The sequence below is a fragment of the Tauraco erythrolophus genome, chromosome 1 (genome assembly GCF_009769465.1).
Source record: "Tauraco erythrolophus isolate bTauEry1 chromosome 1, bTauEry1.pri, whole genome shotgun sequence".
Classification (NCBI taxonomy): domain Eukaryota; kingdom Metazoa; phylum Chordata; class Aves; order Musophagiformes; family Musophagidae; genus Tauraco; species Tauraco erythrolophus.
Genome location: NC_141465.1, coordinates 53,490,485 through 53,507,354, shown reverse-complemented (window position 1 = coordinate 53,507,354; position 16,870 = coordinate 53,490,485). Strand labels below are relative to the sequence as shown.

At 37.7% G+C, this 16,870-nt stretch overlaps 1 protein-coding gene across 2 annotated transcripts in view; it reads left to right on the top strand.

Annotated features, from left to right (window-relative positions):
- WWC3 (WWC family member 3) overlaps nucleotides 1-16,870 on the top strand; it is a 106,141-nt gene that overhangs the window by 28,635 nt on the left and 60,636 nt on the right. For both annotated transcript variants that reach the window (XM_086609457.1, XM_086609463.1), the window contains exon 2: nucleotides 12,172-12,281. In XM_086609457.1, coding sequence (XP_086465583.1) covers nucleotides 12,172-12,281 — 110 coding nt within the window. The remainder of the gene's footprint in view (nucleotides 1-12,171; nucleotides 12,282-16,870) is intronic.

The window sequence follows — 16,870 nt, the reverse complement described above, 5'->3', positions numbered from 1 at the left end:
TCTAGCTTGAAGCTTAAATATAATATATTGCACAACTATCGGCAACCGTAGAAATAATAGCCTCAAACTTCATAACTTCAACCTCTTAAAAAATTTTAGCTGAACATAGATCTGTAAAACTGTCTTTTTCTTTAGGATATCTCACTAAATTACTAATATTGATTGGGGAATACGCTGTTAGTTTGCAAGGTCAGCATTAAGGAGGACTATAGGAGGCAAGTGTATTTGGGGAATGGTAATAATACTGGGATAATTACATGTAGGGAAAAAAGAATCTAGGTTTTTCTTGAAGCTTGAAAATTACTGGTTGACAAGGGGGTTGACCCGGAGTGTGGAAGCAGTTGTAAGATTTTAAGTACCTATTTTGGAGAATCTTCTCCCCAACATGTGCATTAACGTTATATATTTGTAGCTTACATGACTTTGTATTCATGACTAGTGGGTTGAGAATGCTGAGAATCAAAGGCTTAGAAATTATATAAATGAACGTGTCACAAAGTGTAAGTAATTTGGCAGCTACATCTGTAATTTTAAAGACAAAGAGTGAGCTGTGCAGCAGAAAATGTAGCGAGGCTACAAATCATTGCAGAACCATTGCTTTTTACCTTACTGGACTTTAAAGAATTATTTTACTTAGCAGGGGGGTTATTGTTCCAGTGGTATAAAAGAAGCAAATATTTTAGGGAGATACCGTTTCTTTTGTTAGATCTCCTGATATGTTTGGAAAATAAAAGACACATTTTAAGCATGGTTTTCGTTAATGGTTTTATTTTTAGACCACTTTTAGTACCTTAAAGATAACCATTAACTGTTTTTGTAGTACCAGTTAAAATAAGGTTTACTGAAGCTTTTAAATGAGTAGGTAGGTTGAGGGTGTCTGTATGTGCATGCTGATGTATACGGTATTCGCTAATGACTTGTCCATCACCGCTTCTGGGCAGCTGAAACATGCGCCCGTATATGTTTGACTAAGGGTCTCCGACTCCTGGAAGAGCGGAAAAACCTTAAATAATGAAGTGACTGCCATAGATCACTGCTTGCAAGAAACAGAGTCTGAAACCGAAAGCATCAAAAGATCCTGTCAACATACTTCCACTTCAGTTGCTTAGAGCTAAGTCGAGCTTAGTAACTCTTTAGGCAAGAGATTGAAACGGTGCCCTTGGATTTTGCGTGTGTGTCACATCAGTTGCACTCTTTCACTCTCACGTAAAGTGTTGCTTTATTAATGTGGTTCAGAAACTTAAGAAGAGAAGCAGTCTGGAAAACCTGCTGTACAGATCTGTGACGTGGTTTAGGCAGGAGCGCAGTGTAATGCCCTCTCTGGTTGCTGGTTTGCCTCTGTGCACCCACTGCACTAAGAGGGCTTAGGGCCATGGCTGTGAACTTCTACAGGGCAAAATTTCTCTGCTGCACGGGCAAAGTCAGCGTGTGACAACACAGTAGCACATTAGAAGATGTTACATAGAAGTGGTACATGAGTCCATAAAACTTCCAGGAATGTGATAAATGAACATGTTTGAGAAATGCCATACGTGGTACTCTTAGGAAAAATACAGGACAAGTATAACACTGTTTGCAAGCAGACTGGAAGAGGAGAAGGAGAAGCAAAGCTGTTCTGAAAGGTTAAATTGTCTTGAAATTCTAATATTAGCTGGCAGCATAGACTTTTCTGGGTGTGAGGCATTTGTTTACTGTTTTACCTCACAATTTGTTTTTAATAGGATGTATGTGAAGTCATGGTATGCATATTCTTTTGGCACTTGTCTACACATCGCTTTGTTCTGAGACTTGAAAAGAATGGTGTCTTGAATATATATTTTTGCAACCATTGTTTTATACTCAGTCCAGTTGCATTTACTTTTCCTCCCATTGTTTGTCACTTTCTGCTTGTTTCTCTACAAATGTTTTCTGGTGATTTTTAACATGTATTTTATCTTTTATTAGTATCATTGAATAATACTTATTGGTGGAAATAGTTTCATGAAATTAATTTCAGTAAAATTTAATTGAATATACTACAAGTACAGTAAGGTTTTTTCAGGATTGAGGCTTAAAATATTTCAAAACATCAAATTACTTAAATTTTCACTGATAGTAGTGCTGAGCTTGTTTGTGCACATAGACATGACTCTTGTCTGTTTCTAATCTTGTTAAACTTCAATTTACCTCTAGGGGAACACTAGTAATTAAGTATAGTTTGATCATAGCCTATTCTAAAACATTGCTTCTCCCAGACTGCAGGGGTATAAAATCCCTTTAGCATCGTGTTCGTTGGCATGTTTTCTAGCATGATGGGCCTTTTCAGTGTATGAGTATGGTTTTCTTCAGTTAATAGCAGTTGTAGACCGCATCAGGTTGTAATTATGTAACATACCTCAAGATTCTTGTGTTAACCTCTGTGCATTTTCAACTACTTGCCTTCTAGTCAGCCCAAAGATTGCCAGTTGACTTAAGATTCTCAGTTTTGCTGACTGCGACTTGTCTAAAGTGATTTCAAGTGTTCACAAAAGTGGTTTATAGTGCTTTCTTTATTGAAAAAGTTAAGCCTCTGTCATTTGACACTTTAATGGTATTTGGACAAATCAATAGATTGTGTGTGTATAAATACACACATATACATACACAGATATATATTTAGTTATTTCCCATCTGGCTAGTTGTAGTAAAGAAGAATGATAAGGGAGGAGGAGGCCTTCAGTAGTGCAAATCCAACCATGATGAACGTACAGAAACTTGAATTATTGATGTCTGTTAGAACATTTTAGAAAAATCTCTGTCATAATGTATGAAAAGTTTGGTCTAGCAAGGTGATAGAATCATAGAATGATTTGGGTATGAAGGGACCTAAAAAATCATCTCGTTCCAACCCCCCTGCCATGGGCATGGACACCTTCCACTAGATCAGGATGCTCAAAGCCTTATCTAACCTGGCCTTGAATGACTCCAGGGATGGGGTTTCCACAACCTCTGGGCGACCTGTACCAGTGCCTCACCACCCTCAGATTGAAGAATTTCTCCTTAGATCTAATCTGAATCTACCCTCTTTCAGTTTAAAGCCATCACCTTAGTTTTTAATACTATCACTACACGCCCTTGTCAAAAGTCCCTCTCAGCTTTCTTGTAGGCACGCTTTAGGTGCTAGAAGGTCTCCCCAGAGCCTTCTCTTCTCCAGGCTGAACAACCCCAACTCTCTCAGCCTGTCTTCATAGCAGAGGAGAGGTGCTCCAGCCCTCGGATCATCACACTTAATCCTTAACCTCAGATTGTCAGACTTAATGGTAACAAGCCTAGTCAGCAAATACTGGCGTAATCTTTATGGATATAGGATGCGTGAGATTAGTGAGAGAACACAGTAGATAGACAGTTTTGAAGAACTTTACCCTTTTGCTTCTGTACTACTTGAGAGATAGCCAAGATACTTTGTCTCCTTCGTTTCTAGTTATTTCTAGTTTGTTAAGGTAATAGTGAGGATGCGCTAATCTTTTTTGATATAAACTTCGAGTGATCCTGCAAGAGTCTGCAGGAAGTATTCCACTGCATGATAGTGTCTTGCAGCCTTTAAGACCATTTTAATTATTCATTACTGAGATGTAAAGCTCTTTCTGATGCCTCCTTTTCTAACATGTGGAACTTCATGGGCTTGAATTTGGAGTTTTATGTCACATTTTTCTTCCTCTTCGTCTGTTGGGGACCTCCCTTTTCCTGCCTGCTTCATTTTCTTCCTGCTTTGAACTCCTCCCGTTATTCTTTTTCATGTGCAAAGGGCTTATTACTAAGAACTTCCTGATAGGGTCTTGCAGATGCACCTTTTTACCCTCAGCTGAATTCCATTAGGAAAATACAGGTGTTTCCTCATCTGGCAGTTGCATACAGCAGTTGTGACCAGCAGTTGGAAAAAACCAATTTTGCATGTGTGTTCGTATGCTTACACGCAAGCACACAGACAGCCCTCTCTGTAAGGGTGTAGCAACTCATCACCTTTCCCAGTGACTCTTTTACAATGGTTTAGTTAACTGGTGGGCAGGTTTGTGCCCAAGTAAGCTAGTCAGAAATTTGAGTTCTCAAACCAGAAAAGTCATTGCATAACTAGCTATACAACTGCCAAGCAGTTTGTTAGACTGAACTGGACCTAGAAATAGACTTGAATATGTACTGGGGACATAGAAATCTGAGAGCTGCATGACTTGCTCTTCTGCAGCAGAAGATTACAGAGTTGTGTTTTGCAGGGTGGAAGAAACAGAATCTGTAGGGCTGGCCTGTGCTAACTAGGACCTCAATTACCAATATTATGTAGTTGGAAAACACTGTTATTCACAGAAGTTGATGAAAAAGTTATAAACGTTAATGCAGAAAGGTGAAAAATTCAACTTGCTTCTCAGATTGTGAAGTTTCTCATTAAATTTTCCTTATCTTTCAGTTTAGGCTTTTGATTTTTATCTGTTCGGTTGAGTTTTCTTTGGGTTTTGTTTAAGTCTCTCCCAATATGCAAGTCCTTGAGAAGATCTTGTAAATATTTAGAGATTTTGAGTAACAAAGGCAGCTTTATTAGGATTGTCAAAAGAAAAGTCGTAAATATCTTGCATGTTTCTGTTTCTAGCTAAGAACATTCAATAAGAAGGTTCAGTTTGACATCAGTTTAGTAGAACTGTAGTCTCTTAATTTCCCCTGCCTTAACTGCCTTATCTGGTACATATTCCTGCTATCCTTCTCTTATGGTTTATTCCCAGCTGCCATAGGTAATTTTCTCTGTTTTCTGGTCTAGATGTCAAGTCACCTGCTGCCCAGACTGACTTCCTGCAGCCAGCCCCTCCAGCGATTGCCTCTGCCCCGTTGCCAATCTTGAGTTCTGGCTGATGGCTTTGTACAGTTGTCTGTAACTTTGGGCTATCTGTGCACATGCAAACAAAACATGTTTTAAAGCGTTCACTGATAGTCTTAGTTAATCTCTCTGCCCTCATTTTTTTTATCGTTTATCCTCTGTTAAAAAAAAATAAAAGAAACAGAAGCAGATTTCTTAAAAGCACTGACTTTTAACCCAGCTATGATTTTTGAAGGAAGAATTTCAGTTGTCTTGATGAAATGTAGGTATATTTTCAGGAAGAGTTTCTCATAATATGTGCATCCTGAATTTGGATATGGGTCATAGCTGCTGTTAAGAAATGGATAGCTGCTTGGAAGACTTGGCTGCTTGTGTGTTCCAGCAGTTCCTGAGCAGCCAGACAAGTTAATGTGAGAGCTGCAATTGGACATAGCGTTTTATTTTATGTTTCAACATACTAAGCCAATATTTCTTAGCTGGTTTGGTTTTTGGGAGTATGATGAAGGATAAAAACAAAAGTATGTTATTTCTCTGTTGTTGCTTGTTAGTAAATGTTTGTTTCTATAATAGTGAAAGGAGGTTAGAGAGTGTCCTCAGATATATTTCTTTTAGATGTTTGTAGGCAATATAAACTGTTAGTTCATCTAAGTCAACAAATCGGATACGTTATCTCTTACTCAGACATGTAGCTTCACATAGGTTTTGCATCACAAAATCTGATTGTTCAGGGTTTTCATGGCCACCTGTCCTATTAGCATTACATGTAGCAGCAAACATGTTACATATGATAAAGAGTTTTAATCTAATATGTGTATAATACACTGTCCATTAGAAAAATGTTAATGAAATTTAAAAAAATGTAAAGGAACTGATTAGCATGAAAAAGTGGATTCTTTTTGATTCAGAGTCAATTGACCCAGTGTAGTGCACAACACAGGACGTGATGGTCTGAAACGCTGTAGGACACAAAATCGCTCCATTCAGATTTTGGATGCCAAAATAGAGTGCTCGTGCATTCTGGTCAATGTGCTGAGCTTTTATAATGTTATTTCATTTTTCCTGAATGTTTTTCTTCAGCATGAGGTCACAAGAAAGGTAGATAGATGATACCACTTACATTTCTTGACCCATGTAAGCTCAGGTGGCTGTAAAACAAGGGCAGTTATGGACTGAGGAACAGCATGGCTGATTAAGTCACAGTCTATGCTGCCCTGTTGCTCAGATGTTGGAGCTGCTTTTCAACCAGCTCCTGAAGCACTGTTGGTTACAGAGTGGGGTTAAAAAGAACAGCCACCAGCTTGTTAGGCACACTGTAAACAGCATGAAACCGTGACTCAGGAGGTGGTGACAAGGGGAAATGGGTTTAAGTTGAAGGAGAACAGATTTAGATTAGATCTTAGGAAGAAATTCTTCAGTACAATGGTGGTAAGACTTTGGAATAAATTGCCCAGAGAAGTTGTGGATGCCCCCTCCCTGGAGGTGTTCAAGGCCAGGTTGGACGGAGCCTTGAGTAGCCTGGTCTAGTTGAGAGGCATCCCTGCCCATGACAGGGAGGTTGGATTAGATGATCTCTGAGGTCCCTTCCAGCCTATGCCATTCTATGATTTGTGCAAGTTTCTATCTGGCCATCTGTATTGTGGATTTATTTTAATGAAGGATTGAGTAGATCAGTAAGTTATTTTATTCAGAGCTCGAGGTTAAATTGTGCAGTAAAATGAAGATATATCGTTTGGATTTAGAAAAAAGTTGTGAGGGATTTTCATCTCTAAAAGATACTTAGTTTGGTGTACTTTGTACTTCTGACTAAGCAGTCAGTATGTAATTTGCCAAACTTTATTTCAAAATACAGCTCATTTTTGTGACTTGGCTGCTTGAGGAGAGCTGAGTCATGACAGAGGATGGAAGGTGAGGAAAACCATGGTGTACTCCCGAGTGCTGTATCATGGTGGCATTCGCTGCAATCAGCCCGTACCTGGCTGAGGTCTGCTACCACGAGGAGAGGCTGCGTGGGTCTAGCTGGTGCGTGCCTGTTTCTGAACCGCGGAGGAAGCTCCTTGCTTCAGCAGCCGGGCAGCGTGTGCCTGATGTGTCCCTGCCCTGCTTGGTGGGATGGGGAGTGCTCACTTGAGGGCAGCCTGCTTGGAGGTGCCAGGTGGGCTGAGGCTGCTGGGGTATCGTGGCACAGCTGGGTGGCCACAGACCCTCTCTGTAGCTCGCAGGGAAGGACCTGCAGGCCTGGAGCACATCCCTGCCCAAGCCCGAGCTACAGTGGTGGAGGATGACTGTGAAGTGCTTCCAGGACTGCAATATGACTTCTAAAACCAAAACAACAGCAACCCTCCCATCCTCCTCCTCAGTGTGAACAGCTCTACTTGCGCCTGTCTGTGAAATAACAACAAAATAATCTTTCGTTCCTGCTCAATGTCTCGGATTTTATTTTTTCTTTTGCTGTGCAGTTGAGGGGAATAAGAGCCACAACACAAGACAAGAGGATTAGCTGAATTTTCTAACAATGATTGTAATAGAAATTCATATTTGAAAGGAGGTAAGAAAATAATGTTTGTCCAAAAGCTTTTAAATATGCACGAGTTCTCATTTTGCCTTCTCTCTTTCTTGCCTTGTGACACTTCAGTAATGTACTCAATGTAATACTTTAGATAAGATTTATCAGAATATTTAATTCTTTTCTAGTGATATTGTTACTCGTTTTTAAATCGTCTGATATTTTTCAGATCCATAATGTGAATTAATACAGTTTCCTAGCCTGTAATTCGCACTTGTCAGGGAAACCTATCTATCCCATTAGACTGCTGTTCAAACTGAGATCAGATATAAGATAATGTTTCTCCTAGTTGTCTGTTGAGGAGTATCAAATTTTGTTAGACATTTTCTGCCTCTGCTGTTGGACCTGACCAAAATCAGGAACAAAAAGAAAAGCACTGTTGGCAGTTACTGTTCTTGCGTCCTTCACCCTGTCTTCCCTACAGATGGTGGCTCTTCTTCAGAACTTGCTCGTTCTTTTTCGTAATTAGCCCTCGTGGTTAGTGTGTTCCTCTTAATCCAGGCCCTATTTGGAAGATAAGGTGACCTTGGATGTAATTTAGGCATCTAGATGTTGTCTGAGAGATGGCAGCTAGTTTGCAGCGGTATTCCTACTTTGGAAACACCTTTTTGATTTCCTGTTCAAGATCTTGCAAAAACAGGCTCTATTTGTCTTAATTTAGTTCCTCCCAGGGGAAGTTTTCCTCAATTAGACGTAAGGAATTCAAGCAGCCAGAGCCCTCTGATGTGGCAGCCGGGCCATGGCAGGGCTGAGGATCTTATCTAAAGTTTTCTGATGCCTTATTGTTTTTAGTGATCTGGTTCTGTTTTTGAAAATTGATGACAATGAAATTACTGCCCCATGCTAGTGGTTAAACTGTGTTTTGGAGATTTGAAGAGTTCCTTTATTATTTAAAGGTTGAGATTTTCTGTTTGTTTTTTTTTTTTGAGAGGTCGGAATCAGATTCTGTTAACAAAGTATATTAAAGCTGAAAGCAGTTTTTCAGTAATTTATCTAAATTAGTATTTAGCCATTACCTTTTGTCTTCTTTCCTTCCCACCTGCGCCCCACCATGAACTGGATGCATTCAAGAAATATCTGTTGCTCCTGTGTATTCAGAAAGATGTAGTAATGTATTCTGGAATCCTTCTGAGCATGGGTAATGGACAAAGATATGAAATAAACACACAAGGAGGACAAAAAACACCACTTAGTCAGAAATAGTTTTATTTGACTGTTGGTTTTATTTTGTAGCTTGATTTCTGTATTCAAACTGCTTAGCTTGGTAATTAATGCAGAGAAAATATTAATAGAACTTGTTTTTTCAGATATGTCTGTTTTACTGCATGCAAATACCAGACTTCCATTTCTTCTTAATGAAAACATTTAATTTGGGCAGAGTTAGAGGTGACACATCCAAGGCACATGACAATGCTCAAAGATTTTTCGTCTCAGCTTGGTGTGCAGGATTTGGGTTACACAAGCTTTCTTATGTGTTTCTGTATTTGCTTTTGAGTGGTTTCAGTGTCACAAAAGATTGGGTGTCTAATGACTGAGGAGCATCTTTACTTTTGGAAAGGGTAAAAGTTCAATATAACGAAGAAACAGCAAATAATTAATCTGAAGTTATGGTTGGTTCTGATATATGCAAAACTGGTTCCTGTGGATGACTGTCTCTTGTACCTGGGCTGTAGATCCAGTGGCCGCAACCAGTTAGTGTTGAAAATGGTCCCAGAGGAATTCTGCTTCAGCTGGAAGTTCAGAGCCTTCTTATTAGTGTCTATCAGTTGTCATGGGGACGACAGGAGATGATCACTGGTGACAGATTAAATGCTTTAGTTTTTTTCTTTACTACTGTGAATAGCATAGCTCAGGGCAGCCCTGGTTTGTTTTTATTTAATTAAAGATGGCAGCATTTTTAGTCTGTCGGTCTTTACAATACTTCAAAAAGTTTTTGTCTTTAATACTTTGAAATGTTTAAACAGATGTAGTTGTACCTTGTAGAATTCTTTATATGGAAGCAGCAAAGACCTGTTCTATTTTACAGTGCTTAAGCTAATTTAAAAAAAACAGAGGGTAAAGCAGTATTTCCAGAAGATACTTAATTTCAGCAGTCTAGTGCTGTAATTTGTGGCCGAACTCCAATATCCATATCTGCATCTGTTCCATTTGTCTTTGTTGTTCTGGAAGCCCTTAGTTTCCCTAAGTGGAAAAAAATAATCTTGTCCTCAGAGTTGTGCTGGTTAAACCAACAATGTATTTTTTCAATTGACTTAGTCAAAACGGCAAAACACAGGGAGAAACTTCCAATTCTTAGTTTAAGCTTTGCAGGTTTTGACCTAGATGAATTAAATGAAGAAGATTCAAGCTACATAGATATAAATGTGACTGAATTGAGAATCAATGTGATGTTATGCTTTGTCTGAAGGGAAACCAATTTGGAGCAACGTTGAATATAGTTTAAAATGAGCAATATCAGGTTAATCATGGCCTGAATATCTGGAAGACAGCTTTTTATGTGTTGTTTTTCTTAAAAGCTTTCCTTCAAAACCATTAAAACTGTTCATGCATGCTATATAACATTGAAATGAAAACCGGTTAGCCCAGATGCATTGGCTTTCTTCAGTCTCCCTTTTCCAGAAAGTGAGTGTCGTCCTTGTCCTCGAAGTCTGAGCCCCGGTGGGATCACTGAAAGCATTGAATTAAAGTTCTTGAAGTGTGAGAGGTTAGAGTATCATGTGCGGGTTTTATTTACGAATGAAGGATGAGGATGTGTTTGTATAACAGGCAAGCATGTCTCATAACTCATTCCAAAGAAAATCTTGTCTATAGTGTGGTAATTTAGGAGCCGATGTCTAGACTACTTTGAGAAATTGTAAACATGATGTCTTCAGAACAAAACCATGAGAGTTTAAGAAAAAATGTGGCACGTTATATTATTTTTAATATTTGACTGAATTCCAGGGAGATCAGAAGTATTTTGGCAATATTTGGGCTGCCTGACTGCTAGATGAATTACTGAAAGAATGCATATGCCAGTCCATAGTAACATTTTCTTTCTTGAATACAGCAGCTTTGGATTTGCATGATTACATGATGTAAACAAACTATTTGTCAGTAGTGGAAAATTTTTACTTAAATAGTGGTGCACAAGTTTATGTACGTCTTCATCTTATTAAACTGTTTATGCATGTTTGAGACTCCATAGCATCGCATGATCAAGCTTTTTATTATTTGACCTAAATAGCTTGATCTTTGTACTGTTTTATAGAGCTGTTCAAAACAGTACATTTAAGCTAGAGAGTATATTTTTTTATTATTATTCTACTCGGTTAATTTCGAACACTTTAATCTCAAGAATACTGAAATACTTTTAGGAGGCAAGCAAATGCAGTTTTTCTGTTCACCACGTGCCAAGTTACGTGCTTTTTGTTAGTGGTTGAATGGTGCACTTACTGGACCATTGGAATAGCTAGAGTGGAACCTTAGTAGTATTTCCGTGATTTGAAGTCTTTACCATTGGATACTTCTGGTTAGTTTTGTTTTGGAGTGGGGAAGGACTTCATGTTCAAAGATAGGCACGTTCTAGTTCAGACAAAGTTATGGTTTTATACAGGTGTTATTGGATGAAGTGTAAATACCAGTCCCAATGATCTCTCTATTCCACATTGTATTTGTAAGCATAATCCAAATCTGGTGTCAGGAAACATCAATTGGGTATTACATGATACAAACAGAATTTCCGTTTTATACCCTATAGTGTTATACCATAGATTATGCTGAACTTAAGTCAGTCCCTAAATTAATGCATGTGTTTGTTCTTTGCAAAGCTGTCATCATTCTAGGTATTAGAAATGCCTCAACAAATAAACGTTTGGATCTATATCCCATGTATAATTGAAATGACTCTACTAATAGCTTTTCTGTAAAGGAATTTTATGGCAGCTTTATCTTACGGTTAAGTAACGATTAAAATGATAATTTGGGAAATAGATGTGATTCAACTGGATGTTAAGGATTTTATTATTTGCATCATTTGTTCTTCCAAAGTTTTTTATATACCTTTATGTTGTAGAACAGTGTAGAGTCTTTCTGTAGAATTTGTAGCCCAGTATTTTCAACGTTCCTGTCAATACTGAAATTGTTGTTTCGGTTTTCTATTACCCACTGATCTTTCAAGAGTTTGCCTAGCAAGGGGTGTGATATTTTAAGCTGCCAGAGAGTAATACTGTTACTTATTAGTTACTGTTTCTGCTCTAATGGCTTCAGAATTCTTTGGAGAGGTAGGTTTGCCTCTTAAATTTTGAGGGAGAGGAAGTAATTTGGATGGGTTTGGACCAAGAGAATATCATTAATAGTTGGAAATGTATAACTGAAAAGAGGAGAAATCTATAGTGCTCTGTTAAATTCTATTTCATTATTTAAGGACAAACAATTACACTGCTTTGACACGTTAAAGTTAAAGCCTATAAAGCTTCTCGTAATTTTTAGCAGTGGTGAACTCCAGCTTCATGTTTGTTTTCTTTGCAATATGGGAGAAAAACTGGCCAGACTGCATGCCATTGCAATTAAACTGTTAAACATAGAAACTGGAAGGGAGAAGCTTGTCTTACCTGTTTAGGGAGTATCTGTCAGCATATTTAAATGAAATTTTATTTTGAAACTTTGTTTGTAACTATTAGCACGTTCCTAAGTTGCATAACTAGTTTGTGATCAAATGATGGAGGTATCTTCAAAACATGTAATAACATTCATTGCGCTGTAAATTCTGCACCTTTTGCATTTATTTGTGTTATTTTTGTTTTTACAGGATTACAAAGCCATTGACATTTGCTGACTGTGTCGGTGATGAGCTTCCTTTAGGATGGGAAACTGTTTACGATCAACAGATTGGAGTTTATTATATGGACCACATAAATCGTGAGTATATAGATGATTATTTTGAAGAATGTGGCAAGTTGATGTTAACTGACAGTGCTAACTTTGTTTCCAGTACCATTTACGTACCTCATACTACAGTGAGAAAATGTATGCAAGTAATTTCTTGCAGTATCTGTTTTCTCATCTTTCAAATGAGGACACAATCCTTCTTCCATAAGAAGGATTATGTCCTCGTTTCCTTCTTCCCTTCATTCCTTAATTTTACAATCTGTCGTTGAGTTGTAGTGTATAAATCAATTTTATATTGCTTTGTCGTACCCTAGAGTATCCGCGATTTTGTTACTTTTTAACATGGGTCAGTAAAGAAGATTTTCATGCTATACTCTTGTATTTCCAATTTTTTCAGTCATCCATAGCTCACTCTTCCATATTGAAAAAACAAATACATTCTGAGAGAGAAGTGCTGATTTTTAATTAGAAGCATTATGAAATGCAATAATCTCATCCTCTGTTAAGCAATGTATGTTTTATGCTTTAATACAGTACCAAGTGCTATCAAAAAGACAACAGATGGCCCTTTTGGAAACTAAGAGGGAGAGATTTCCAATGTTTTCCCTTTTGGACGATGCCTGTGCTTCGTATTGCCACTGTCTGGCACATTAGCCAGTTCTGCTTTTAAAAAAATGTCTTATCTTTACAGCTTTGTACTACTGCTGCTATTACTGTTGTGCTGCTATCGTTAAGCTACTTATCACCAATGAGTGAATGCTTCTAATATTGTGGGAATTGCCAGTTGCGGGGAGGGAGAGAAGAAGAAAGTAGTTATATGGGCTGTCACAGCAATGGTAAATAGTATAATCTGCAAAACCAACCTCAATACTATCTACTTGAAATCTAGTCAATTAAAAAATAAAAGTGTAGAAATAATTGTTGGCTTTCTGCCATCATTGGAATTACTTGTGCATTGTGGTTTCACAATTACTTATTTAAAAAAAAAACAACAAACCAACAGAATAACAAATGTTCCCATGGTATTGTTTGACCCACATAGGCACTTATTTGTTGTGAAATTAACAAAGATCACAAATTAAATAATAAAATTTAAAGAGCTGTTAATGCACTGATCACAGGGATAGATAGCTGAAACAGTTGAAAGGCAATAAATTCAGACTGTTAAATAATTCTTACAGTAACTGTTTAAAAGAAGTAGTAGCTTAATGATTGCCGTTTAAACTGTCATGGTAGCTTTAGTTAATGTTGAAGTTTAATAAAAAGTGAGGTTTACATTGGAATACAGTAACGGAGTGCACTTGCACCAGTATATGTACATGTGCATGAACACATATTAAAAAAAAAAATGCAAACAAGGATTTTAGCAACACTACTTTTTTTTTCTTGAACTTTCTAAAGGCTTTAGGAGCCTCTACAGATAAGTACAACATGAACTCCCAGTACAATACTGTGACTAAAAAAGTTACTAAAGCATCCTACCAACTGGCATCTTTGATAGGAATAACAATCACCATTACATGCAAAAGAAATCACTCCCTTTTGCTTTTCAGTCATTGTTATTAGCTGTTTTACCACGGACGTCAAGTTTGAACTTACAGAGAGGATATTAATCATTATAGGCATGTCGGATCTGGCTTGCGTTTTTTTTCTGTGCAATTAACAGCAAAAACTGTAGAAGTGAGTCTTTGCAGAGAGAAATTAAATTCCCAAATGCTCAATGGGACTGGAAAGAAAAGATTAGTATAAATGGGTCTGGAAAGTAAAGCTAATCATGTTAGGAATTAAATTAAAGTAATATATGAACAGAGAGATAGAAACTTCATAGGATCAGTGCTGAACTGAGTGAGAGGAATCATCCTGCAATTAACAAGGTTGCAAAATTTGTCTCTTTCATGATAACTAATTACTTGCAGCCCACAGATATTATCCTAAATGGTAATTCAGCCATCACAGCAAAATGGGTTTGTCACCCTTAGGCTAATTCAGTGCTTGCGTATACAAGCAAGATTTATATTCAGAGGGAAGTCAAAGCTGATATTATAGCTGGATAATCATTATTAAAAAAATTATTAGGATACTCAGTCCAGTTTTAAACTGTGGACAACAAAGGTACCAATCAAGACTGCATTAACCTCCTTTGTAGAAGTGAGAACTAATGAGTAGACAATCACGTGCATCATGGGATGGTGTCGGGCAAGCGGCAGAGATGATGTAGGAACTGAAGAAATGTTCTTCTGAAGTGAGTCCCTTACATTGTGTTCTAAACTATGTCTAAAATACTTGGAACAGCAACTTCCATTTGAAAGCAGTTGGGCTCGCTTTTGTGGCTGACCGGGTTAAATGCTTTATACAGCATTGCAGTTCTGTGTTAAGTGACAAAACAGTTAGAAGTGCTTTGGTTTCAAGAAATACTGTGAGAAAATGCAAGGGATAATTTAAAGAGAATCTTTCTAAAGTTGTGCTTTCCCAGGGACCTCTCACGCTTTGTGCACAGTCTCAAGTTTTTTGCCCTTGCACCTTTTAAAAGAAAACAGTAATACATCTTATTTTTCCAAACCTCTTGCTCTGTTTACCCAGAAAGTAATAAAAAGTTTTCTAGGCAATAACTTTCCGTTTATATTGAAAAAGCCCAGGAACAGAGGAATCTTCTGTAAATCTCAATGGTGCTTCCAATCCTGATCTCCATCTTGTTCTGTAAAGTCAGTACTTTGTTGACACCCTTACTAAGCTGCTCTTGGCTCTTGTCCAACCATTGCTTAAAAACCTTGGTGGCTGCCAGCCGCAGAATTCCTTTCCCTCCTCCTCAGAGTCTTGGGAGCCTTTGAAGTCTCCTTTAACCAGTTGGGCATTCCCCAGTGAGGGAATAATATATTCTCTGCATTTGTCTGGGGCTGTTCTTGAATTACTGCAGTATTTTTTTTTAATTGTTATTTTTTAAAAATAGGTTATAAAGAAGTGAAGGAAGTAAATTTTATTATACAACATAGCTTTAGCTTTGTTGTTACATGGCAAACTTGTGTAGAAATCCAGGGCAAAGTGAAGCCTGTGTGCTTTATTAAACAGAAGAGAACGTCACTACTGTACTGAAGAAGTTTTCTGCTTCACAAGAATGCTGCTAGCTTTTGAGAAGGCTTCTGAAATAATTCGATAAGAGATGCAGTACCCTGTAGTATGGGACCCCAGAAGCTTAATGTGTGGTACTACATAAGTTTTAGCCTTGGCTGTTTATCGAGATTAGAACTATTAATTTTCTATTGAAAGAGTGACAGTTAGTAGGATCCAGCTTTTCTGTCTCATAAATGTTTATTGATTTCTGCTTGGTTACCATAGGGAGATTAGCAGTTTTAGGAATGTTCATTTTGCACAGATTTCAGGAATACTTATGGACAGATGAGAAAGCATGGCAAATTGTCATGCCCTCAATAAAGGATGGGCTGCAATGTGAACTCAGTTTTTTTCTGCTTGCCCTGAATACAAAGAAGAATTTATGGAGACTGGAACAAGCCACAGCACATCCTGTCCTGGGCTCCAGAGGTAGTTTGAGAACACTGGAGCCAGAAGGTGCTGTTAGGATTTGGAGGGTCTCTGGTATCTGGAGAGAAACTGCAGAACTATAGGCATGATCTTTATACTGTTCCAATGTGAAGAGTTGTGGGGTGAGAAGAGTTACAGCTGTTCAGAGAAAAGGTTATTAGGAACCTAATATACAGATCTGTTGGAAGTACTGGTCGTAGATGAGCTTCATGTTTTTGTTTATCTACTTTTCAGACGACTCTCAAATGGTAGAGCTGCTAGCATGACCTTGACACCATTGAAGTTCTTAATGTGCTCAGCCTTTTATAGTTTCTCACTTCATCACTGACACCAATATACTGAATTATGTATACAAGATTAATACAAGACATAACTGGCTTTCATCCCTCATGAGAAACAAAGTTTGGAAAAAATGACTAGGTGCTTACTGTGTGACTGTGCTGCAGGTTCTGCCACTACTTTGAACACTGACATTGCATCTGCAGCAACTTCTTCCCAGTAGAGCCTCAATCATCAGAAATTAACATTCACTTAGCCATGAGACTTTACATGGACATCCTCATGTAAAACACACTTGCTAACTTGAGCATCACCACAAAAAGAAAACAAATGAACAATAGTTTTTTAGGATTTTAATGCATATGTCCTCCTCAAATGTCTTTGCAAATGCAAAGAGGTTGCTGTGTGGTAATAACTTTGAAAATCAGTGTATCAGTGTATATGGGAAAGATTTTGTACTGGAAACCTATTTTTAATTTATGTTTGAATATGAACTGTTCTAAGCCCTGGCAAGGGGAAGCATGAGAGTGCTGTTTCTTAAGAGAAAAAAAAAGAAGCCATTTAAATGCTTTTATGGATATGAGATTAAAATGCTAACTTTTCTTTTGAATTACTTTATTCTTCTTAATTATGCAGGTGTGTAGTCACTGACCTTTCAGGATGTTATACTTGTGAAGTTGTATATAGTATATAAGATTGTTCTAACTATAGAGTTATGGGTTAAGCATTAAGATACGTTTAACTCTCCTGTGTGGTTCTGGGTATTTAGGTAGTCCTCAGAATTTTCAAGTTGGCTATGACAG